The 25,789-nt window shown below is 41.4% G+C and overlaps 2 protein-coding genes across 4 annotated transcripts in view; both read left to right on the top strand.

The window, feature by feature from the left end:
* Window positions 1-342: 342 nt before the first annotated feature.
* Window positions 343-13,284, top strand: klf5a (Kruppel like factor 5a). 2 transcript variants are annotated; one of them, XR_013296277.1, is made up of 5 exons: window positions 343-1,684; window positions 2,335-3,280; window positions 6,037-6,096; window positions 10,721-11,457; window positions 11,524-13,284. XR_013296277.1 is itself a non-coding variant. In XM_077582644.1 (4 exons), the coding sequence occupies exons 1-4, from the start codon at window positions 1,520-1,522 to the stop codon at window positions 10,897-10,899; spliced, it is 1,350 nt and encodes a 449-aa protein (XP_077438770.1). In that variant the 5' UTR covers window positions 343-1,519; the 3' UTR covers window positions 10,900-13,284. The 2 variants fall into 2 exon arrangements, 1 of the variants encoding a protein (XP_077438770.1); XM_077582644.1 differs by having other exon boundaries at window positions 10,721-13,284.
* Window positions 13,285-17,648: 4,364 nt separating this feature from the next.
* cog2 (component of oligomeric golgi complex 2) overlaps window positions 17,649-25,789 on the top strand; it is a 35,848-nt gene continuing 27,707 nt past the window's right edge. For both annotated transcript variants that reach the window (XM_077581354.1, XM_077581353.1), the window contains exons 1-2: window positions 17,649-17,700; window positions 23,188-23,270. The gene's annotated coding sequence lies outside the window, so the exon portion shown is untranslated. The remainder of the gene's footprint in view (window positions 17,701-23,187; window positions 23,271-25,789) is intronic.

Below are 25,789 nucleotides of genomic sequence, written 5' to 3'. Positions count from 1 at the left end.
AAATGCCTGCGATCATCTTTCAGCTAAATCTAAGAATTGGCATTAAGTTGTCTTCGTAGATTTGGCGTGAACGCTGACAGACGGGCATTCGTTCGCTCTGTTTGCACTGCAAGAAAATGTTTTTAGTGTGTGTCATCGTCGCTCTTTCCAAACTCGACCAATACAATAAACGCGGGGCTCGTCTGGCTCATCTGAGCTCTCCCTTTATCGCTCTCCAAACACTTCTCACTTCAGATAAATAGATCACACACTTGGGCGTTCATCGGATTCTTTGATATTGATAGCTTAGAATTGCTAATATATATATATATATATATATATATATATATATTTATTTTTTTTACAGTATTTATGGCTTGAGATCAGATTTGTTTGTGCTGTGGCGCACAAGGGATGCTTGCTCAATTGTCGCTGTAATGACTGTTTTTTACTTGACAGTTTGGTATTTATGGTGTACAAGTGTTTTTCGTACAAATCTATTTTATTCGTGTGTTAACTGAGGTGATTGACAGACTACATTGTTCTGGTTGATGTGCAAATTGTGGGTTACGTCTCTACCGTAGGAACAGAAGTGTATTGTAAACGGAGGACCCCCCGTAGTGCCAAAAGCTTCTTGTTTGCCGCTCAACCTCTGGCAAAGGCCAGCAGTTGAGCTGCACTGTGTTTGTTTGCAGAGTATCTGTACTGTACCGAAAAACATTGGGGTTTTTTTTGTTGTTGTTTTTATTAGGTTAAAGAACTAGTTTGCGCAGCATCGTAAGAATACGTTGTCACGTGACGTGGAGCGTCGTAAGAATAGTTGTCACGTGACGTGGAGCAAGGAGACACTGCTCAGTTAACACCGTATTTCATATTTTTCATAGATTGTTTTGAATTAATGATAAACGTTTTTTATATACTGTATTCTGCAAATATGTACTGTAATTTTTGAGTTTACTACAGTGTTCGCGTATTACATTTAAGTTCGCGGTTAGGAGGAATGGAACTCCGTCGTAAACCGAGGACCGTTTCATTATTTGAATGTATTATTATTATATTTACTTATGAGAATATTCCTTCGCGCCACGTCAAAATCAATCTATAAAATGATTTGTTTGCTGCCTTAAAAAAAAGAAATAATAAAATCTCGAGCGTGACGTCGAGATTTGTTCAACCTTGACTCGCCCTTGTGGATGTGCGGCGCACGCGTCGTTAATATATTTCGCCGGCGACGTACAGGGCGGTGGCCGCGGTTGAATGAGTGATGGGCAGCCTTTTAAAAGGTCTGGTAGGCGGCGCGTGTGCTCTATTTACACCAGGCCTGCTCCGCCCCGCACGCCGCGCATAGAAAACGGATGTTGGGCCGCTGGAGGAGGCGAGACAAGTGCAAAGGGGATGTAAGCAACATCGTCCGGCTCCACTGAGTCCACGGGCGAGACTGTAGCATCCTCGTCTTCCTCCTCATTCCGGCCTACCGAATCGGGGCTCGGTCCGAGTGTTTTGGGTTCGTTTTGTTTTCCTTCCTCCTTTTGAGAGCTCCATGGCTGCGACACTGGCGATGAGCGGAGGCGGCGGCGGCGGGCACGAGGAGCCCTTCTACCCGCTACACAAGGCGTCCTTGAGCGCAGGGTTTCACCTGGAGGACTTCGGGTTTGAGTGCAAGATGGGCGACTCGGACAGAGGCGGACACGGCGTCTACACGCAGGTAAAAAAAAAAAAAAGACGAAGAAAAAACGCGCTCGTGGACGGATTGTAATCGATTGTTTGGAATTCAATGGGCGTGGCGGCTGTTTTTCCGAACTGGCCTGCCACACCATTTCAATCGCGCACGTTTTTTTGTGTGTGTGTGTGTGTTTTTTTTGTTGTTGAATGCATCGTGAACCATTTGCGGTCAACACGCCAGGCATCCTGGGCGCATTTTTTTTCGTCTTGTGAATGTGCAGCCAGTTGGCGAACAGTTGTCGGTTCGCAACAACTGACCCTGGTCCAAAAGGTCCCGCTAACTCTCACTTCCCCGCAGGAGAGCGAATTCAAGCAAGAACAGCCGGCGAAGTTGCAGCAGCCCTTCCCGGACTGCTACTAGTGCGCGGAAGCGTGCGTGTTCCCCGCTCGCTTTTCTGCTAGCTCTTGTTTTTAAATCCTTGTTCAATTTGCAAGCAAATGTGCAAAAAATAGCACGCAAGAGTGCAGTGCGCGCGGGTTTCTGAGTTCAGCCTGACAGGCAGAGCGGGAATGTGGCAGCCGCCTATTGATGACTACTTGATAAATGTCTGAGTGGTGACTCGACAATCAGATCTACAATCTGTGACAACTTGTCAGTGAAATGCTTCTTTTTGTTGTTGTCGTCCCCTCCAGGCCAAGTGCGAGATGGACCGCTATCTCTCCCCGGAACCGCTCGCAGACAAGCCCCAAAGAGACGTGGATCACTTCTTCGGGGAGGCTCCGTACACCCTCAACATGAACCTCTTCCTCCCCGACGTCACCTACCCGAGGTCGGGCTTGTCCCAGCCGCCGCCGCCGCCGCCGCCGCCGCCGCCGCCCCCCCCTCAGCCCCACGGGGACCTGGTCCAGATCAAAACGGAATCGGCGGCGCCGTGCTTCTCTCAGAGCCTCCATGCGCCCGCCGGTAGCTGCGGCGCCATGGAAACCAGCATGGCGGGCTTGCCCGACTTCACCAGCGCTTTCAATCATCCGGGCGACGAGACCCTGCCGGAGGTGTTCATCAAACAGGAGATGACGTCGCCGTTCGAGCAGCAGCACGACGCCGGCGCCGGCGCCTCGCTATTCCAGCTCCTGATCTCCGGCTTGGAGCATCACCACGGCGACGGCATGGCGGCGCACCATCATCCCAACCCTCAGCAGCACCTTCCGCACGCCGCCGCCGTCCACGCCGCCTTCCGTAGCACCCAAGATCAGACTAAGTCTTCCTTCTGCGGCGGGTACTCGCGCCCGCACGCCCACTTCTTCCAGCAGCGGCAGCAGCAGGCGCCGTACCTGCCGCCCTCGCCGCCCAGCTCCGAGCCGGGCAGCCCCGACCGGCAGAAGGAGCTCCTCCACACCATGTCGCCGCCGCCCTCGTACGCGGCCTCCATCGCCTCCAAGCTGGCGGGCGGCGGCCCCGGACTGCCGCCCGACGCGCTGGCGCTGCCGCTGGCGTCGGGCGGCGCTCCCGCGGCGCCGGGCCAAGCTGCGCCGCTGCCCCACGCCCCCGCGGCCACGCAGGCCCTGACGGCCGCCCGCTACAACCGCAGGAACAACCCGGACTTGGAGAAGCGGCGGATCCACCACTGTGATTATCCAGGTTGGAACGAAATCACATTTGTTATTCTTTCGGGGCGGGAATCTTTGACCGTCTTACGATTCCGTTCCAATTTTTGGATCTGCGATTCGATTCAGAAGCGATTTTTGATTCAAAATGATTTGATTGACAATGATTTCTGCTTCAATTAATAGATGAGCAAATAATCGTCAGGATCAACTCCAGTCCGACTCGCTAATGCTAATTAGCGCGCTATTCATATACAACGCTTCAGGAATGTACAGAGAAGCAAGTTAACATTACTCACCGGCAAATGTGCTTCCTACGCTGCAAAAAAAAAAAACACACTTTTATCGGCATAACTTGATCGTGACTTTTTCCTTCTACTCTCTAATGTGGCTACAACTTAACAGCGCAACCACACTGCCCCGTGTGGCCAAATCGTGTACAACATGAACAGCATGCCCAATAAAGGCGCACACAAACGAAGATGGTAAAAAATAATTTAAATAAAATGTATTTTGGGATGTTTAAAATCGATTCAGAATCGTCCTAAATGGGATTTGCGATTCTTTTGAGAATCGATTGATTGATTTTGGGCCACACCCCTATTATTCTTGCTTGTGTAGCAAAAGCTGGTTGAGCATTTCTGTATATCCTGCTTAACGCTTTTGTCAGCACTAGTAGGACAATTACATGTTACTAGTGCGTTAAAATTGTGAGCTGGTTGACAACCGTGTGCTTTTAGCGCTACTCGTGATTTTTTTTTTCTTCTTCTTCAATATCCTCTCAGACAAAACGATTATGACCAACTTTGTGGTGTGCGTTGTCATTTTTGATCTTTTATTGGCTTGGAAAAAGGTCCGTTCTAATCATTGTAAATGTTAAACCTGTTCAATGGTTCCGATCGCAAATCCTGGTTTGTTTACAGACACAAGCGGTCGCGTTGCAGCTATTCTCTCCATTTTCTCGGACAAAATGGAGTAATATGCAGGAGGTGAAGGTGCACAATAAGTTGCTGATCCGAATCCCCGATTGTTTGTGCTGTCGATGGTCTGTGCAGCATTTGTAGACTGATGAGCGATTATCACTTGTTGTTACTAGAGTTTATTTTGTTTCGTTCCCAAAACTCGATTTTCTTCTCCTCAGACGATTAATGACCGGCGCATTCTGAGCAGTCATTTTCTCACAGATGCTTGCGGCTTTCAAGACATTACTGGTATGATGATGATGACGATGATGAAGAAGAAGGAATGAACCTGTGGGCGTATTTGTGTTAATTAAGCAGGCCTGTTTTGTGGGCTGAAACGGGTTCGCTCGCTGCCTTCCTTGACTGCAATCTTTTGATTCTCCCCGAAATCATCGGACGCTCTCACGGGAGCTCCGCGATGTGCAGCGACTTGCAGGCCGAGCGGCGTCGGCGTGCAAAAAAGGAGGCGGAGTCTCGGAGAGCCCAGCTTCCCGTCGGCGTGTTTGCGCACGTCTTCAAACTCAAAGTGATGCCGGAGAGACGATTTTGTAGTGAGAGGATAACTTGGAGGAACGTGGTTCGAAGTACCCAAGCCCCCCCCCCCCCCCTCCATTTGCCATCCATCGTGCTGAGAAAGCGCATTAGGAATGCAGACGTGAATGTTAATTGCCTCGATTGTGATGACATAATGAGCAGGTGCGGTTCAACCTGTTCATTCGCTTTGCTATTCTTTAGTAGTTGATTTAATTATAGAAATTACATTTTAGGACATTCGTTTGTTGTGAGACATCGACAGGTGTGCCACGGGAAAATGTCACAAAATTGGGCGGACATTTTGTTTTGACATTTTCTGTCCAAGCCAGGACAAAAAGTATACTTTTATTTTATTTTAAATATAGCACATTTCATATTCAAGGTAACTCAATGCGTTGTATTCAGTTACAAAACATTTAAAGGCAAAATAATTTAAAACATTGTAAGCAAAAAGTCGTTTGCAAAAATTACACTCTAAAAACAGTTGGGTCAAAAATAACCCAACTGTGGGTCAAAACAAAAACAAAAAAACGATCCTCTATTTGGGTTAATTTGACCCAACTTTGAGTCAAGAAATGGGTCTTTTAGCGTAAAACAACTCATAAATATTGGTCACATCCTTTTACTTGGGTCATTTTGTTTAAAGCAACCCAGAAAGTTGTGTCAAATTAACCCATAAAGTGGATCAGTGCATTTTTTTTATCCATAATTATTACTTTTGACCCAACTGTTTTTAGAGTGTACGAAAGATTATACAACGCCAAGACATGATTTTCGAACAATTGATTATAGAAATGTTGTAATAATAAAAAAAAAAACTAGTTTGAAATCTGTATTTAAAAGCATTTACACGTGGGCAGCATAACAGCTAAATGCTGCTGCACCATGTTTACTTTGAACTCCAGACTCCTCTAATTGACCCGACAGAATCTGCTGATCTCAGAACCTCACTGAGTTTATAATGAGCATTTCGTTCATATATTCAGGAGAGAACAGAATAAATAATACCCAAACCTTTTAACGGCATTTCGCGATTGCGGCAGAACAATTCAGTCCTCTTCCACTAGATGGCAGAAGGTACGATTAGTCATCATTCACAAACCAAAACGAGACAAGGTGCAGTTTCTGTGGGAATGCTGAAAAGCTGAATGCTCAGGTTTAAATGCATGTGCTTATGAAGTCAATAGAAAGATAAATTCCAGAAAAAAAAAAAAAGAAAGATAAATTCTGTGAAAATGACCCATTTTTAATTGTAGTTACCGCCATTGATTTGCGTTTTCTTCTCTCCCGACAGGCTGCAAGAAGGTCTACACCAAGTCGTCCCATCTGAAAGCCCACCTCAGGACCCACACGGGTAAGACCAAGCCCGCCCTCCGTCCCGTTCCGATTATAAGAATAATCGCCCGGGAAGAAAAGGAGCTTGCGACTCATGTTTCGGCGTCCGCGCCGGGCAGCGAGTTGCCAGGCAGGGTGTTGCGTTGCTGGCACGCGTTTGTGTGTGCGCAAATGAAATGTAGCCTGCCGCGCCATTCCGCATCGTCTGCCCAATATGACATTCCATCAAAACAGGTGGAAGTGACACACTTCTGCCATGTGACCAGGGTTGGGGGGGCGGGGGGGGGGGGGGATGACCCTCGGAGTATGTGCTACGATGTCAGCTCGCTTACCGTGACACGCGCCGACATGTTTTTTTTGTCACTAAGCATCAATACCGACTTCAAAATCGTCTTTATTGGCCGAGTATGTAAAAAGGCGCGAGGAAATTTGTCTCGTGTGCAAACGATGCATCGAGCCGAGTTAAAGTGACCACGAAGTTGTGCCGATGATTCCGATCGAATACCGATTATTTGAGCTTTATTTAAATTTTCTTTTCGATCAAAGTCAGCAGAGGTTCGATTGTCTGAGGGGTCAATATGCATCAATATCTACTGAAATGGGTTCTAGTTTTAAGTGGCTGCTAATATAGAAGCTTTTTTTCCCCTTCACTTTCTCTAATAATTGATATTAAAAATTGGTATGTATGTACCCCACTTAGGATGCAAATTCAGGATTTATTTTTATTTTTTAACATAAGCAAGATGACATTAACAATTTGTATTTGTCAAAAATCACACTTTGCCCTATTCAGAGCAAGGAACCATATTTGGTGCCTTGAATCAAAAATAGACAGCGTACATCTTAAATGGAAATGGAATCATTAAATATGACGAAATAAACAACATTTTATTTTATGACTACTACCTATTCAAAATAACATATATTTTAGTGCTGTCAAGCAATTAGAATTTTTTTCACCAATTAATCACACAATTTTCTGTAATTAATCGTGATTAATCGCAAGTCACAATTTGGCAAATTTCATATTAAAAAGAAATAAATAAATCTATGCTATTGGTCGGTCCAGACAAGAATAACAATGGAAATGAAATAAATACAAAGAAATAATGGAAAAAAGTTTAATTTACTGATGTATTTATTCATTAAAAATATCTAATAATAATATATTTTTTTATAAATAATAATCTATTTTAAAAAAATCCATACTATTGGTCAGTCCAGGCAAAAATAACAATAAAAATGTAAAAAAAAGTAAAAATAAATAAATAAATTAAAAAAAGAATGGGGGGGGGAAAAAGATGACATTTCAATTGTTTGAATGACCACCTGAAGGAAAATCACAAGCTTGTTCTCTGCAAACGTGTCCCAAAAAAAAAATCAACCTTCATTTGGCCTTGGAGGAGGTCTCGCGCTCAACTTTCGCTTCCTCTCTCGTTGGCCCGTCCGGATTGTTAGTTTGGACGAGCAGAAGCAACAAACAAGGCCCGGGAGGTGTTTTTATTTTTTGGGCCCCACCTCGGAGCAGCTAACTAAACAAAGCTTCTGTTGATATCTGCGCATTCCACCTCTTGCACACACACACACACACACACACACTTTCGACCAGTCGGAGTCGATCTGGAAGGCGGCAATTAAACATTGCTTGGACGCACACAACCAATTTCCTTATTGTCTCTTCTTTGTAGCTTCCACTCAATCTCGCCTGCCGTTTTTTTTTTCTTTTTTTTTTCCACCTTCAAAACCCCCCCCGCTCCCTCGTGGTCTTTCTTTTTGTTACTCGATGCAGCGCTCTTCTTCAGACGCTCGACTGCACACGCGCACGCACACACTTCCACCTGTCACTAATCCGTATGAGATGATTCCTAATGCGTTTGGGTCCCCGTGGGACTTCCCCCCCCTCTAATCTCCATCAACATCCATTATCCTGATTGTTTGTGTGTGAGTGCGTTGCCAGATATGAACTCCCCCACCCGATTCATTGTTTTCGCTACACGCTCTCTGCTACATTTAAAATAGAATAAATAGTAAAAAATAAAACGTATTAAATCATTTTGAGCAAAATCACAATGAGGCACATCGAGTCGCAGAGGTGGCAAAATCCAGTTAGCCATTGATGCTAGCTAGCTAGCTAGCAGGTAAACGAGCGTCATGGGAGCTAGCTAGCTAGCTAGCTAGCACCTGAAGCTAAAGTCAAACGGTGGCAGGGTTTTTACTTTCTGGAACTGGATTCGCCACCTCGGTCTAGACGAGCAGATGAGCTGCGAGGCGGCCAAATTGTGTGCCATCAGCAAGGGAAGGAACACTATTTGGCAACGTGAGCTGAGGTGGGAACGGATGAGTCACACTATAAAGCAGAAGGAGCATGTGATTTCTCACAGCCAATCAATGAAGGGAGGGGGATGGTGATCGTGAGGTAAACTGTCAAAACAAATGGAAAAAAAGAATACAATTCATTTATACTTGGGCTGCTCCATGATGAAGAAAATATTAATCGCAAATTACGATTAGGACGATCATTTGTTGTTTGGTTCAAACGTAAAATGTAAAAAATATATATACTGTAAATATAGAAGTAAAATATAAATGTTAAGTAAAATATTAAGACAAATAAATTTCTTTGAAACACTCTAATTATGCAAGTTACATTTGGACCAAACAAATGTATTATTAAATTAGTCATTTTAAAACTAACTCATTCACTGCCATTGACGGCTATAGACGTCAAAAACTCATTTAAACTATTTCTATCAGTTTAATTTTTTTTTTCCACTTTTGCTAACAAGAGTATGAAAACCTAGAATTTTTTTGTTGTTGTAAATTTAGAACAGATATAAAATTTGTGATTAATCTTGAGTTAACTAGTGAAGTCGTGATAATTACAATTATAATCGCCTGACGGGCCTAATTTAAAAAAATATATTTAAAAAAATAAGGGGCGTTTAATCGTAATTAATCGCATGATAATTTTATATCTGTTATAAATGTACAATAAAAGAATTCTAGGTTTTCATAAAAAAAATTAAATGAAAAAAATGTTAAACTAATAGAAATGGTTTACATGACGTCTATAGTCGTCAATGGCAGTGAATGAGTAAAAAAAAAAGGAGCAAACATATCAATTTAAAGAACTCAAAATTAGTATTAATAATCTTTTATTTTTGGTTACGATTATGCCGATTTTGTATTTGTGGTGTGTAATAATTGAAACCACACCACAGGATAATCACTCCGGATAATCTTTCAGCCATCAGCCAGTAAGACTTTTGCTTTGACTTTGATCGGAAATCGTGAAAATGTTCAAATGCGGCTCGATTATTGCTACGTGTATGCTAAATGACAAGCACAACGTGCACCCTGGGAAAAAAATTCCAAATGAAATTCCTCACTGATTGCTTTGAGAGGATAAATGAGAGATTTTTTTTTTCGGGGGGGGGGACAGGTGACAAAGGTTCTTACGTAAGAAGATGGCTGACACCGCAGGCCACAGGGGTGGGCGGGGAAGGGACGGCGTACCGCAGCCAACCCGTCTTTCCGGTTCTTGCTAATCCTTGACTCGCCACGACTTGTGTACTTTAGTCAAGTATTTCATTTGATCCGTTTTTACTTCGTAGCTGCTATTTTGTCAAAGTGGGTTTTCAGCTTTTTACAACCTCCATCGATGTCAACACAATGTGGAAAAAAGACAAATACAGAAAGTTGATGAGAAATTCTTGAGCTCAACCAGAATTTTTTTTCACTTGCTGACGATGATGATGCAACAAATTCTGAGATTTGGCTTCAAAAATGATTTGCGGCGAATGTTTTGTGCCGGCATAAAAAAAAACACAAGCTTCACACGTTAGTTTTTTTCCAGATGCTAACATGATCTAATTTAGCTTTTTTTTTTGGTAGTCACTTCACAATGTTAGCATTGGGATTTTATTCTTCTTTTTTTTTTGATAGTATACAAAATTTGACCAGATGCTAGCTAATTTATTTTTATATTTTTTTTCACTTTACTACTCTGCTGTATGGATGCTCCAAACAAAGTTTTGTTGTTCCTTTGTGACGATGACAATAAATATTCTGAATCTGAATCTAAAAAAAAAAAATGCAAAAGGAGAAAAAAAAAAACGATACTTTTATCATGATAGTTTAAAAAAAAATAAAATAAAAAATGATCGTGCCAGGTCTAACATTGCCTCAATTGCGCCATTTTGTTTTCACCTAAGTTACATCTGAAGCTTACAAGAAAGCAAAAAAAAAAAAAAAACTTGTTACTGCTGCATTAACTTAAAATTGACGATATCGGAAAAATATGCGATACAGTTGTCGAATATCGCGATATCGATATTATTGCGATATTTAACATGAGCCTAAAGAACTAACATTTTTATTATCTAATGAAACAATCACATTTTTTCATGTGGCAAAATAAGCAAGCTTAATGTATTATTAGTTAATTAATTGTAATTACCCGAGATAATGTTATCGGCTGGTGATGCACGTTAAAGTTTGCGTCAACAATCCGATAAAAGCATAAAATTCGTCTTTGCGATTATGCATATTGCAAAGGCCAATATCGAGATTTTTTTTCAATATATTGCCCTAGTGGAAAACGTTCTGACGCTGCATCTGGTTTGCCCCTCCCCCTCCCGCAGGTGAGAAGCCTTACAGGTGCACGTGGGACAGCTGCGACTGGCGCTTCGCCCGTTCGGACGAGCTGACTCGCCATTTCCGCAAACACACGGGCGCCAAACCCTTCCAGTGCGCCGTGTGCTCGCGCTCCTTCTCCCGCTCGGACCACCTGGCCCTGCACATGAAGAGGCACCAGAACTGACACTTGGCCACGCCCAAAGCGCTCGCTCATCGCCATTTTTGATTTTGGGTTTTTCCATTTTTCGTCGACGGGGGAAGCGAAGTCTCGCCGACTCTTATCGGTGCAGCGGGAACAACTGGAAACTTCAGATTCACTCAGTCCAGACTGGGGGTAAAAAAAAAAAAAGTTTGTCGGCCCTTTGAAGACTGCAACGATAGCACTTAAACACGCGTGTGCTGCGCAAAAGGAGGCAGCACGGTGGACGAGTGTTTAGCACGTTTTCCTCGCAGTTTTGAGGTTCAAGGTTAGAATCTTGGTTCTGTTCTACCTGTGTGGAGTTTCCATGTTTTCCAGGTACTCCCACATTCCAAAAACATGCATGTTAGCTTCATTGATGACTCCAAATTGCCCACAGGTGTGAATGTGAGTGCGACTGCTTATTTGCAAATTTCAGGATGAGCCTAAAATGCACGATAACATTTACAAGCAGAGGCGGCAAATCCAGGTCCAGAAAGGAAATACCCTGCCACAGTTTGGCTTTAGCCCATGTTGCTAACTAGATAGCTGGCTCCCTAGCAGGTAAAGGAGCACCATGAGAGCTTTAGCCCCTGGTGCTAACTACCCAGCTAGCTAGCTCCCTAGCAGGTAAACTAGCACCATGGGAGCTTTAGCCCCTGGCGCTAGCTAGCTAGCTACCTAGCAGGTAAAGGAGCACCATGAGAGCTTTAGCCCCTGGTGCTAACTACCCAGCTAGCTAGCTCCCTAGCAGGTAAACTATCACCATGGGAGCTTTAGCCCCTGGCGCTAGCTAGCTACCTAGCAGGTAAAGGAGCACCATGAGAGCTTTAGCCCCTGGTGCTAACTACCCAGCTAGCTAGCTCCCTAGCAGGTAAACAAGCACCATGGGAGCTTTAGCCCCTGGCGCTACATAGCTAGCTACCTAGCAGGTGAAGGAGCACCATGAAAGCTTTAGCTCCTGGTGCTAACTACCTAGCTAGCGAGCTCATTAGCAGGTAAACTAGCACCATGGGAGCTTTAGCCCCTGGTGCTAGCTAGCTAGCTACCTAGCAGGTATAGGAGCACCACGAGAGCTTTAGCCCCTGGTGCTAACTACCCAGCTAGCTAGCTCCCTAGCAGGTAAACTAGCACCACGGGAGCTAGCCAGGGTGCTGTTTACAAATTAACTTAAGTACTTTTTAGTACACACTGCACAGATGGCTTTTAGTCTACAAATGGGCCATTATTTTCCTGATTTAGTTCAAATGAATGTTTTTTTAAATAATCTACTGGGAATTGTGATATGTATTGGTATGTCCGCTCTTGGTTGATTTTTTTATTTTTTATTTTTTATTTTTTTATATTATAATTATAATTATATGGAGGGGGGAAAAAAGTCAAATATGTTTCTCATTAGGACGAGAAACTTTCTTATCCTAACGAGAGTTTCCTGTTAAAACAAGAAAGTTTCTCGTTAGAACGAGGACGTTTTCTTTCCTTAGGAGAAACCCCCCCCCCCCCCCCCGATGTCACTTCAGGGACTCCGTAAAACAGCAAATTGTGCAAAAATTACTAAAGCATTAGTACATGTGCATTTGAAAGTTTCGAGGTCAAATTGAGTTCAGCAGTTAAGTGCATTTTCGGTTCATGGTGGAATTTTTTTTTTTTGTGAGCAGTCGTGTGTGTGTCTGTGTGTCTGTGTGTATATATATATATATGTGTGCTCTATGATTGGCTGGCGACCTATCCAGGGTGTACCTCACCTTTCGCCGCGACTGATGAACATTCGCGGTGTGGAGAATGAATGTGTGAAACTAGTCAAGCCAAAATCCTGTTTTGTTACTTCCTAGAAGTGGAATATCCAGATTGTCGTTTTTTTTTGTTTTTTTTTTAACCAAATCTTTTGGTTTGCACTAAAAATGGTTAATACCGACAAACGAGTGAGTAAAAACTGGACAATCGATGCGTCGGAGATGGAAGGAAGGGGAAAAAAAGGGGCGGACATATGGAAGGATTTTTTTTTTTTTTCAAATTCAGCAGGAGGGAGGTTGCTAAAGAGCAGCAATTAGCCGATCAATTATTCATTTTGTCTTTTAGCGAAGCAGACACAAACACGAGCAGCTTGAAAAACACTCTCATCTCAGCCTCTTTTTTTTTTTTGCCACGCAGCTTCTCAGCTCTTTTTTTTTTTTTTACCAAAGCCTGTCGACATCTCCACCTTTCTTCAAAGTGCCTCGATATAGTCTGCTTGTGTTGAATCGATGGTAGCAGATCTGTGTTGCACTCAGACTTTCAAACAATCACGGTGCTGTTTGTTTTGTTTTTATTGTCACAACAACAACAACAAAAAGTTTCCTCAGCCGACATGCTAATACAGATGTGGCAAATCCAGGTCCAGAAAGTTCAAAACCCTGCCACAGTTTGGCTTTAGCCCCAGGTGCTAGCTAGCTTGCTAGGGAGCTAGCTAGCTCCCATGGTGCTCGTTTACCAGCTAGGGAGCTAGCTGGCTAGCTAGCACCTGGGGCTAAAGCCAAACTGTGGCAGGGTTTTGAACTTTCTGGACCTGGATTTGCCACATCTGGAGTCCAAACTGTTGTCGTCGAGTGTGTGTGTGTGCGTGCGTGTGTGTTTTTGTGTGTCTGTGCGTGTTTGTGTTGACCCACAGCAGGTAGCATCCACGGAATAGCACTGTAAACGTAAATATCACGCTCAATCTGACTATTTATTTGTGTACAAGTGGGGTTGCTATCACGTCGCCCGTCTTCTTTGGCCCCAGCAAAAATGCCTTAATGTAAATATATATTGATGCACTGTAAATACATTTTTTAGCTTTGTTTTTTGTAAACAAAAGGGCAAAAAAGAGGAAGTCGCCCCGCATTCAAAATTGTTTTCATGTCAATTTTTGTCATGCAATATTTTTATTTTTGCCTTTTTCTCTCTTGTTCGTTTAACGTTCCAAAGACAAAAGTTGTTTTTTTTTTCTTCAACTGAGTGAAACCTAATAAAAAAAAAATCAACTGACACTTTTACATATGCCTTGCAATGTTTTGTCATATTTTTTTCTCCCTAAAAGCACATTCTTGTGTGGCATGAATAACTGCTGACATCTCCCAGCAGCAGTAAATGCTCAATTATAGTCAACTGTCTCATTCATCATCCACGTTTGCTTGAGAAAGAAAACTTGAGTTGGGATGTCTTTCATTTAGAAGGCCTTGGTAAATAAATCGCATTTTCGATTTTATGCCAATGTGTTCCACGCGATTGCATTTTGTTAGCTCAAGACACACAAAAGTTGATCAAGCATTAAAGTTGACATTTTTTGGTGTTAAACTGACGTAATGCCGTTTTTTAAATGGACATCAAAACCTATTAAGGAAAGTCCGTTTTGGATGAGTTTGGCTACATTTAGTCCACAAAATCAGCATTGACCTTTGAGCAATAAACATTCATGTTTGGAAAATAATAACGTGAGAAAACAAAAAAACGTTACTTATAAATCTTACTCGTTTTTTGACTACTGAGTAAATACCATCATACACCCAAGTACATTTGAAGTCTAAGTACATGAATTTTACATATATGAGGAGAAACATACCTGAGATTAAGACTACAGCTATTTATAAGGTACACAAAATTGATGTTTCATTTATTTCAACAGGACAAAAATCACCTTTACTACATATGCAAGAATTTCTACAAATAAAGTCCTCTTATGAAATACACGCCCGGTAAGCAGTTGAATAAATAAAGCAGGAACTCACTGAGGAAATCCATGAATTTGCGAGGAGCTGTTGTATGCCACCGCTCACACCCAGACGCTCACACAAAGACCAACTGGCCCTAATGGTTTCAGACCCAAAAGAGGGGAAGCTACGTTTGTTTGTTTTTGTCAAAGGAAGCAATGTCGATGTTTATGTTTTGTGCTTTGTGACACAAATGATAAAACCACAAAAAACAAGACAGCTGTGGCAAATCCAGGTCCAGAAAGTAAAAAACACGGCCACAGTTTTGCTTTAGCCCCAGGTGCTAGCTAGTGAGCTCCCTAGCGAGCTTTCCGGGTGCTCGGTTACCTGGTAGGGAGCTAGCTAGCTAGCACAAAGGGCTAAAGCCAAACTGTGGCAGGGTTTTTACTTTCTGGACCTGGATTTGCCACCTCTGCAAAAGGGCCCCCGATGACCAAATGATGATAAACATCCGTGGCTTTTTTTATTTTATCACATGCTATTCACTCCATGAACTCAATCATCTTTTCTCACGATGGCCAACTTGGCAAACTTGACAAATATAATACTGTACATCATCGACAGAGATGGCAAATCCAGGTTCAGAAAGTAAAAACCCCTGTCAAAGTTTTGCTTTAGCCCCAGGTGCTAGCTAGTGAGCTCCCTAGCTAGCTTCCTGGGTGCTTGCTAGCACTAGCACTTGGGGCTAAAGCCAAACTGCGGCAGGCTTTTTTACTTTCTGGACTTGGATTTGCCACCTGCTGATCATCTGGTCAGATTCTAACCGCCAAATTTAAAAGTCTGTGGCAGTGGATGAATTAAAAAAACACAAAATAGTGTTTGAGAATGTTGTGTGGATGGAGTTGATTGGTGACATTTTAAAAACGAGCCAGATTTCCGCTCGAACGTCAACTGAGGAGTCCAGAGTGGAGAAGGAGGATCAATGGTGTCGCTCGGGACCGTCCGCTAACCTGCAGCAGCACCCTGGCCGCTCTGCAAACAATAAGCCTTTTATATCACAGCATGAGACAATGGACAAGAAAATAAAAGTCCAGCAGCACTCTGGGAACTGCGCGGGGGGAATCCCGCTTCATCGCAACGTACGCGCACGCGCGCACACACACTTGCACACAGAGCGCATATGTTCTTGGTTTAAATCGTCGATGTGACTCAGGGCTCGCTGCTGTAATGTACCTCAGATGTTCCAAAAAAAGAAAAGGAGAGAGAAAGAGATGAAGCGAGGAACAATCTAAACAAAAGGATCTCCAGGGGGAGCCAATCAACCTCTTCCGTCTTTTTCCTCCTCCGCTCTTCTGATTTCATTTTTCTCCACCTCCTCATTCGCTCTGTCTTTGTCTTTCATGAACCCCTTTCCTCCTCCTCCTCCTCCTCCTCCCCCTCCTCCTCCTCCAGGGGTGATGCACTCGGGTCAGAGTGGACGCTTTTCCCACATCCTCTCACCTTCACGTCACCTACCTGTGTGGAGGAGCTTCGCAGGTGGATGGCAAAAGAACACGCATGCTGTCCTTAAATAGAAGTAGAAATAAAGAGTAAAATAAAAAAAAATAAAATAAAAAAAAAATATATATATATATATATATATATATATATATATATATATATATATATATATATATATAATGGTAAAAGGAGAAGTATTTATTTAACTCATGGTTAAAAAGTTAAAAAAGTACAGAACATGACCTTTGCCACACAAAAGTGAGTTAGCTTAATGCTAACACACAATGCAAAATGCCGTAGAGATGCTAAACGAAACTAGCACTATGGTGGAGTTGTAACCTATTATACATACACACACACACATATATATATATATATATATATATATATATATATATATATATATATATATATATATATATACTGTATATAAGATATATTTTCTCATGATATTATATTATTATTAATCTAAGAAATATGCAACAATGACTTAAAAATACAACTCATCATGTAAAAGAAAATTATTATTTTTTTAAATACACAACTTTGACATTTTTGGGGGGACGTTAGGGATTTTTAAAAATATTTTCGACTAGACAATGAAAAAAAATGAACTAGAAAATTGTCATTAAATTCATACAATTTTAAGGTAAAAATGCTATGAGTAAAATACAGACACTGGGAGAAAAAAAAATTCTGAAGTACAAGAATGAAGTATTTGTCTTTTCCACCACTGTTTTTAACCAAGTTGTGTTTTTTTTCTTTGTGGTACATACACGAACACACGCGTGCATGCGCACACACGCACAAAGTAGTGATGAGTGAGTGGGAGCTACCGGTTCATGTTTGTGCATGGAGCAAATTAACGTCACACATCTGGAAGACGGCTCCCGCCTGCTCCGCCCGCCGCTGTGCTGCGTTGGTGTGATTCCCAGTTTGCTTGTGTGTGCGCGCGTGCGTGTGCATCGCTAGGTGTAATATTTCCAATACTCCTCTCTTGGAACAGACCACCCACCCAGAAGACCAATAGAACGACCACGGGGGGAGCCCGGATAGACACACACACACACACACACGCACACACACACACGCACACACACACACACACACACACACACACACACACACACACACACACACATCCAAGTCATCCCTGCCCGATATACTCAGAATAGAACATGTTGTTATCAGAGTTTTGGAACGATCCCGCAGTAAAAGAGTTCAATGTGAGATGTTTTCTCAGGTTACTTTAGTACACTTTCAAAATGATACAAGTAACATTGCAAGGTCTTTTTTTTTTTTGCCTTTAAAGTATGGTGGTGCCTTGAGATACTAGTTGAATTCATTCTGTGACCACACATGTAACTCACAACATTCATATCTAAAATCGTTTTTCCTTATTGAAATGAATGGAAATGCCATGTATCTATTGTAACCTCACTCCAAAAAAGCAATGAATGTTTTTTTTGTTTTGTTTGTGTGTTTTCTAAGGAAAAATCGCACATGATATGTAATTTGCAATCCAAGTTTATTTTGCTGTGCGCACCCTGGCCACTAGAAGGCAGTATACTGTGCAGTCACACAGATACAAACGAAGAAGAATAGACGTTGTCATCGTCGTCTTCCAACTACTACTACTAGTGTGAGTGACTCAGTAAAATTCTGTAATATTAGTATTTTTTTTTTTAATACAGGATAAACATATATGCCAGGGATTGTTGTTATATTATCTGTCTTAATGTGTCGCGGCCTACAGGGTTCTAAAACTGTCTGCAACTATCGATGCTAACCGTTAGCACGTCAGAGGCATTTTCCATTCTATGTTAGCATTAAGCTAGCGGGCCATTCTTAAATCGACATGGGGTTGTTTTGAATACATAACGTGTAGTTCTTTTTGTTTTATGTTTAGCTTTAGACTAAACTTCAAATGTGGCATTAAACCACTTGAAGTCACTTTTTGGAAGAATTGTTTTTAGGTGTCAAATTTACAGTAAACTTCAACTTGGAATTTTGCCTGAGAATTGTAATAGAAAGTGAGTCAGTCTTCTTTATTTATTTTTTCACACAGAGAATCAGAATAGTTGCTAAGAAATGCTTTAAAACGTGTGTTTTAATACGTTTAATTAAATGTGTGTGTATGCATTTTTTAATAGATGTTAGCATTAAGAGTTTGCCCTATTCTGGATGTGCACTTTTGGGGGGACTTTTACTTTTTGGCTAAAAGTATAAATGATCCTCTAGCTTTTTAGCCATGACCTAATTAAATACTAAGTACACGATGTGAAATTCCGTCAACAAAACTGTCTTGTTAATTTGAATGAATGTTGTTCCTTTTAACAAAAGCACACAAGAAACAAGCTTGCATTTTGTCATGCACTAAATCACGTCATGACCTTTTTAATCAACCTGACAAACGAGACTTTTAAAAGTGTCCCGACGATAATTACTTCCAAACAACTTGGGAAAGTTCAACAGAAAGTAATTAACTTCTGAACAATACAATACGTCGCGACGATAGTTGCATAAGTACAGAATGTAACAAAAAGAATGTAACAATAAAGAAGTAAAAGTGGCCCACTAAAACGGACCAATCAGAAAGAAGCGTCGGTAAAAATAGTCAGACATGGAAACGGCAGAACGAAAATTACCATCAAAAGTATTCAATCTTTTGTGGTCACAAAACAAAAACAGCAACAGTCAAAACAATGTTTTTTTTTTCAATTAGTTTCAATGTTTTAAAACTAATACTGTAATCACAAACATCCAAGTTGCTTGTTCTCAATTTGAAATATCGTGCTTATCATATCGTATCATTTCGCGGCTTCAAAAGTCTTGGCCTATCGGCCTATCCTGTCATATATTCAGATCAGTGTGTTTTGCTGAGATTTTTGAATGTCAATTCCCTTCAATTCTTCTCTAGCCCTATTAACTCTGCCTAGCAACCAATAACCACTTGAAAATTTGAGGCGGTCGTCTCACCTGCGTTGCTTTCTGCATAGTCTTTAAAGTGAATCATTGGCGAACTGTTATAATAAATCACCGCTTCCATTTGCCACTTTTTTTACTAGAGTAAATCGAGTTAAGTTGGACTGAAGTGAGCCGCTCAGTTTGAAAAGTCACCTGTTGACAGTACTGGGTGGGTTCCCACCTCACAGTTCAAAAGGACAAAGTCATTAAGGCGCATTAAGAATGGCGCACGCTGCAATGACTTCCATGGCCACGCAAAAGCAAAGACACTTCACCTGGGCCACCTTTTTTACTTCAACTTATTATTGGGACGTGTGAAAAAAATGAGACGTTACTATGGTATTATTCATTCATATAATAGAAAGAGTTGCACTGTACACACACGCCATTGCTATCTGTTGACTTCCACGCGTTTGCGTGGACCACCGCCCTCGACAAACGGTCGTGAATAAATATGTTTTTATGGTTCTCGAGATCGGAAAACGATAACGCTAATGCCCTCGTAATTCATTCGGCTCGCGTGTATCAGGTCACATTTTTGGACTCATTGTAATGAAACACAAGCCTTCATGATGTATACAAAGTTCTTTTTTTTTTGTTGCAGAAAATCTCAATTCAATTCCAAATTGTTTGATTTATTTGGTTAATTGTTCCAGAAAATCTTGACTGAACATCACAGCGTTTGACTTTTAGGGATATTTTCCCAAAATCTTGCTCTTATTTATTTGACTTTTGAGGCAGCATTCATTCATTATCCGAACCGCTTATCCTCATTTTCCAGAAAATATTGTCTGAGGAATAATTTTGCCAAAAATATTACCGTTGTTGAACGCCGATTTTTGGGAGTTTTAAGCCGAATTCTTAAATTTGTTAGTTTAAAAAAAAAAATTTTTTTTTTAGATGCATTTCCTCTCAGAAAATCTTTGCTGTCTTTGTTGACCTCTTAATTGTTCACCTCAACTCTAGATTGTTTGACTTTTGAGGCATGTTCCCAGAAATAAATTGGTTAAACTCCAAATTGTTGGACTTGAGGGCATTCTACATCGGAGCTCGCTCACTCGCTCGCTCGCTGTAGCTGTTTGTCATTGTAATAGCCGCGTTTAAGGAATCAATTAGTTTAACACGACATCTCTCACAGGAGCAAGTTTCGGTCTTGCAATAACAAAGGAACAATCATGTCATTGTTGTGTTTCTTTGGTTCTTACTTCTTGCTTTCTTTGGATGACAAACCAGATTCCGCATTTTACGGTCCCTGCGAGACACGGCGGTGTCGAAACCGTCCGACGTCCATTATTTGATTCAGCGCAGTTAAAGGCATCATCGTGTTCCAGCCGGACTTTTTTCTTTTATCTTATTATTGCTATCAGGAATTATTTGCAATCGTTCACCACTGAGACACGGCTGGGAAAAGAGGGGAGGCATTTGAGGGGGGGGGGGGGTGATTGGAAGGCCTGGAAATGACGAGCGCTTGCTGTAGTTCATCAGCAGGAATGTCAAGGGCGCTTATCAAAGAGTTCAACCTGCGTCGTTTTTTTACGATCAACCTGAAGCGCATCTGGTCGCCTGCCAGATACGAAGACGCCCGAGTCGTGTCGGTTCTCTCCACTCCCTGCCAGCGCGGATCAGAACATGCAATTGGTGTGGATCAGACACTTAATTGCGTGTAGGCGTGCGCGAAGGCGTGTGTGTGTGTGTGTGTGTGTGTGTGTGTGTGTGTGTACGCTGGCCTCTGAAAAGTAAAATATTTGTGCTGTTTAAAGCTTCCCCAAGCGGTCGCACGGAGGGCGCGCAGCCAAGCCAAACGGCTGCAAACAACAAAGCCTGTGGCCTCCGACTTTATTTATTGCTAGCATGCAAGCTGACGGAGGAGGAGGGAGCAAATCAAGTGAAATCAAGCCTGAAACGTTGACATGAAGACTCCAAATTGCCCATTGATGAAAATGTGATTGACTGGCAACTAGTCCAGGGTGCACCCCCACCTCCAGTCCAAAGTCAGCTGGGATAGGATCCAGTTCACATGACTTTTTTTTTTTTCTTCCCTGAAAAATATTGCGAGGCACACACATTCTTCCAGAAAATCTTTGTCAAAGTTCTAATTGTTGGACTTTTTGGGCATATTTTATAGAAAATCTTACATCAGACATTTTTATCCAGAACATCCCTTTGTTGACTACCAAATTGTTGCATCAAATCTTGGTTGAACTCTAAATCGTTTGACTTTTGAGACATTTTTCTAGAGAATCTTTTTTGAAATCATGATTTTTTTTTTTTGACTTTTCAGGCATCTTTTTTTTTTTTTACAGAAAATCTTAGTTGAGACATTTTTTCCAGAAAATTCTTTTCAACTCCAATTATTATTATTATTTTTTTTTTGGGAGACTCCAAATTGTTTGATTATAATTTTGTGTCGCCCATTGCTCTTGCTCTCTCAAAATATGTGCTTAAATGTGTTTGTATTATTTAAAAAGTAGTAAAAACAAAACAAAAAAACGTGGGCGTAGGGAATAAGGTATTTCTGTATCGCTGATTTCACTTATTGCTGATTGGGTATGGAACGTAAGCCCCCCACGATGGTTGGGGTGGGGGGGGGGGTGTTGTGACTAAACGTAAGCACTACTCCAGACTTTGGATTGGAAAGCGGAACAAATGTCTTCCCACCTGCTGTCGTGTGATGGAATGAACGTGTGCGGCACCCCGAGGCCTTGACAGGGGGGGGGGGGGAAGGCTCGGACGTGCTGACGACTCCCCGCCGATTGGAGAGGAGGCACGGCGAAAATGATGATGGCGCGGCCGGCATGAACGCACACGCACACCGCCAGACATGCGCGCTCTTGTCCCGCTCGCGTGTAATCGTCTTCCTGCTCGTCCTCATCTGTCTTCTTGGCACACATCATGCGCGTCACATGCGGTGCAAGCGGACGTGCGCGTGGAAGTTAGTCAAACGCTCAAGCTTCATGTACTCACTTAGTTCAGAGCAAATATTCCTACTAGTAAGACTACAGTAGTTAGAAAAACGGTGCACTCTTTGACATCTGTGCACTACTAGTACTATTAGTGAATCACTAGATGTTACATAGTAAATTTTTTAAATATCACAATTTTAGAATGTTTTTGTATTTATTTGGACATTTATTTGTTTTTTTAAATTTTTTGAATCTAATTTTTATTTTTTTATTTAAGGATATATTTGTTGTTGTTTTTATTTCCATTTATATAATTTTTTTGTATTTAATTTTTGAATTATATTTTTATATCCGTTTTTTTTTCACTTTTTTTTAAAAAATTTTTTACTAGCGCACTAGTAGAATGTCTGTGCATCACAAGTAACAGTTATTCTACTACTGCTTTCCGCTACTGTATGACAGTTCTGCACACTAGTAGGAAAACTAGATGTTACTACTCGAGCTAAGTAGTGCACTAGTAGACTAGTTGCACTACTAGTGAAGCGATAGCTGTTAACAATTCAATGTCTGAACAATAGAATTTCATAATGCCAGTAAAGGTATGAAATTCTACTAGTTCATCATTACTAGTAACGCGCAGTTGTCAATTAATGCACAATTTTTGCCTCACTACTAATATGTAAATTGTCCTACTTGTATCACAGATATGTCCTACTAGTATGCAGAAATATCATACAGTAGTGGAAAGAAGTGCTGGAAAAAAAAATTGCTAGTAAGACATCATTCAATTAGTGTCTTGATTATTATTATTTTTACTAGTTTAAGTTTTAAGTACGACATTTGACTCGTAAAACAAAAATGTGCGGTAGTTGACAAATGCGTGCAGGACTATTCGTGATTTAATAAAACTTCTCGTTAACATCTAGTACTTCAACGTGACTATACGCTACTAATACTAGTAGCGTATAGTCACTTGTAATCATTCTATTAGTGCCCTGCTTAGTTTATTAGCTTAAGGTCCATTTACTAGTATGCTCTTTGCTCTCACTAATAGTGCAACTGCATGTTACTAGTGAAGAAAAACTTCAATAGTCGACAACTGTGTGCTACTAGTGACGACGCTGGTTAGTGCTTCACTAGCTGTACACCAGTAGGTATAGATGTCAACTAGCGCACAGTTTTGCCTCACTGCGTCATGATCTGTGTTTTTGTCAACATTGTTTTAATTCAATTTTGTCTTGTTTTGTTGCGTTTGTCAGGTGGTTTGTTCCCACCTGTTGTCGTCAGACCTGTTCCTTGTGTCAGCCAATCAGCTTCCTCCAGCAGCTCGTACCTTCTCCAGGTTTGTTGTTGTCCGGTCGCGGTGTTTTCCTTTTGTTGCAACGTTGTGTCTTTGTTCTTTGACTTTTGTCAATTTGTTGTTTGGATTCTTCACGGTAACTTGTGTGTGTGTGTGTGTGTGTGTGTGTGTGTTAGTGCTTTCTGCAAATATTCAGCCCCCTCAAAAGCCGCCCCTTCCTTCCGATGACATAAAACATTATTCTATTATATGACAATGTCATGCCTGAATCCCCCCGATGCCTGATCCCTTCACACCTACACACTTGCTCCACATATGGCGCACTCACACACACACACATGCAAGGGAAAGGAAGGCGGGGGGGTTGTGATGACCCCCCCCCCCCCCTACACACACACACTTCTTCTTTGGCAGCTGCATGCAATTGCAAGTATGGTGCTCATTCCACCCCCGAGTCCCTGTAACATCGTCATGCTAATAGGCTAATGGCTCCGCTTCTGACCCGGCTCCCCTTGTGGGGGTGCGACCTGAGTGGGAGACAAGACGTCCCATCTGCATGCGGAACGCACGCGCATGCACACCAACCACATCCTCCCCACACGGCGCTATTCTTACTTAAACGCAGACATCCGCCAAATTGGTGTTTTTGGTTGTTGTTTTTAAATCAAGCCAAGTTGATTGTGTTGGGTCAAATTTCTGGATTATTTTTAGTCAAATTAATAATTTATTGGTTCTAATGGTTGACGTGTCAATTCCTGTATTGTTTGTGTTGGGTCCAATTTTCTAAGAGTAATCAAATTGTTGGGCCAAATTAACTCAATGTTGAGTTATTGGGTTACAGTTAACGCATGCATAAATTTGAAATTTGGGGGGGGGGGGGATAATTACACATTCACATACACACGCAACAGCACCTGTCTTAAAACGTGCAGTCCAAAGAGTTTCAAGTCCTCCTCGGGTAATATTGTGGTCTAACGAGCCTTATCGCAGAAGTAAAAAAAAAAAAAAAAAAAAAAAAAAAATCTTATCATAAGTCATATTTCATGTCAAAAGTGGCGTCGGACATTTTCAAAACAATGGCGCGGCGGCCACGTGCGTCCGTGTCGCAAGAGGGAGCGCAAACACGGAGACGTCGATTGGGGTTAATCATTGAACGTCATCAACAATCGGCTGCTTTCTTAGACAACATGAGGACAAAAAGGACAAACAATATTTGACTTCATTTTCGACATTCAACCATCTTGTGAACATGTTGAAAGAAAAAAACTAAAATGCAAAAAAAAAAAGATTTTCTCCTTTGTTTGTATTTTCAATGTTGTTGTTTTTTCCCCCCCAGCAATGCTTTGCAATTATTTGTAAATAAATATTCATATGATAAATATTATAATATTTATAAATAATATAAATTGTAAATAAATAAATTATTAAACATTAAGAAAATAGTTGTGAATGTGCATTACATTTTCGGGGGAGAAATAAAAACTACAATTTTGAGTATTAAAGAATGAAACGGTTTGTGCATTAGGATTCATTTATTGTATGTGTTGAATGTCTTGCAAATGAAGAAGAGGTTCACAACTACTGGAAATAACTCAACTCGTTTTTCGCCGATGATAAAGAATATGCGCCTGTGAGCATTGCTATATTGTCTGTCTACATGTGTTGATTGGTACATATTTGTTAGCGTTAAGCTAACCGGACTATCAAAACAAATAGTACTTGGAGAGCTAAGTTTATATAAACATGTATTTTAATGGTAATCACTTTTAAATATTTAAATGGAAGTAAGTCATTTATGTATGAAAACATTCATACACACTTCCTATGAAATGACTAACATGTCATTTTTAAACAGCAGTCATACATTTCCCATCTTCTGTGTATTATTTTTCTATACAATAGCTTTAATGCTTTCCTTTTTTTCCCCTGTTGCTAAATTCTGTTTTTAAAGTGAACATGCTAACCTTGTGCTAACCCGCCGCACTCGCACATCGCATTGGGCGGAGGCCCCCCAGACATGGTGGAGACGACGGTTGTAAAGTTGTGAAAGTCTCGTGAAAACACCGGCGCACTTTTCATTCAGTTGGATGACTCATCTTTTATGATATCGTTCTAGAAAGAACAAAAAGGAAATAAAGAAAAAAGGAACGCCCTCGTTTTTTTTTTTTTTTTTTTGCCGCCAGTCATTATAGGTGATTTGGCAGGATTAATCTTAAGGAAGAAACCTGTCATGACTAATATTTTTCCCATCGCTTTTTAATGTACACTGACAGCAGATTCTCGCACCATCTACACACCATCACTTACGACATTAGTTGTAGTACAGCAGCATAAACAAAACGTTGACGCCACTGTAAGGTTAGGCACAGTTTGACCATTTATCATCGAACCAGTCACACCTACGGACAATTTATTCTTCAATAGGCTTAACATTCTTGTTTTTGTGGGTGTGCAAACTCCACACAGGAAGGGCTTAGGCCACTGGGCCACCGTGCTCCCTTCACGAGAACATATTTGGGAGCGTTCATGTTGCACATGCGAAGCTCAACTTCATTCATTTG

This window comes from Vanacampus margaritifer, chromosome 12, assembly GCF_051991255.1.
Source record: "Vanacampus margaritifer isolate UIUO_Vmar chromosome 12, RoL_Vmar_1.0, whole genome shotgun sequence".
NCBI lineage: Eukaryota > Metazoa > Chordata > Actinopteri > Syngnathiformes > Syngnathidae > Vanacampus > Vanacampus margaritifer.
This window is presented reverse-complemented; position numbering and strand designations above follow the sequence as displayed.

Bases quoted from the DNA above. Each gene is read 5' to 3' on its own strand.
- klf5a (XM_077582644.1), top strand. From the start codon at position 1,520: ATGGCTGCGACACTGGCGATGAGCGGAGGCGGCGGCGGCGGGCACGAG. The intron at 3,281-6,036 runs GTTGGAACGAAA...CTCTCCCGACAG, and splicing joins CCACCACTGTGATTATCCAG to GCTGCAAGAAGGTCTACACC. The intron at 6,097-10,720 runs GTAAGACCAAGC...CCCCTCCCGCAG, and splicing joins CCACCTCAGGACCCACACGG to GTGAGAAGCCTTACAGGTGC.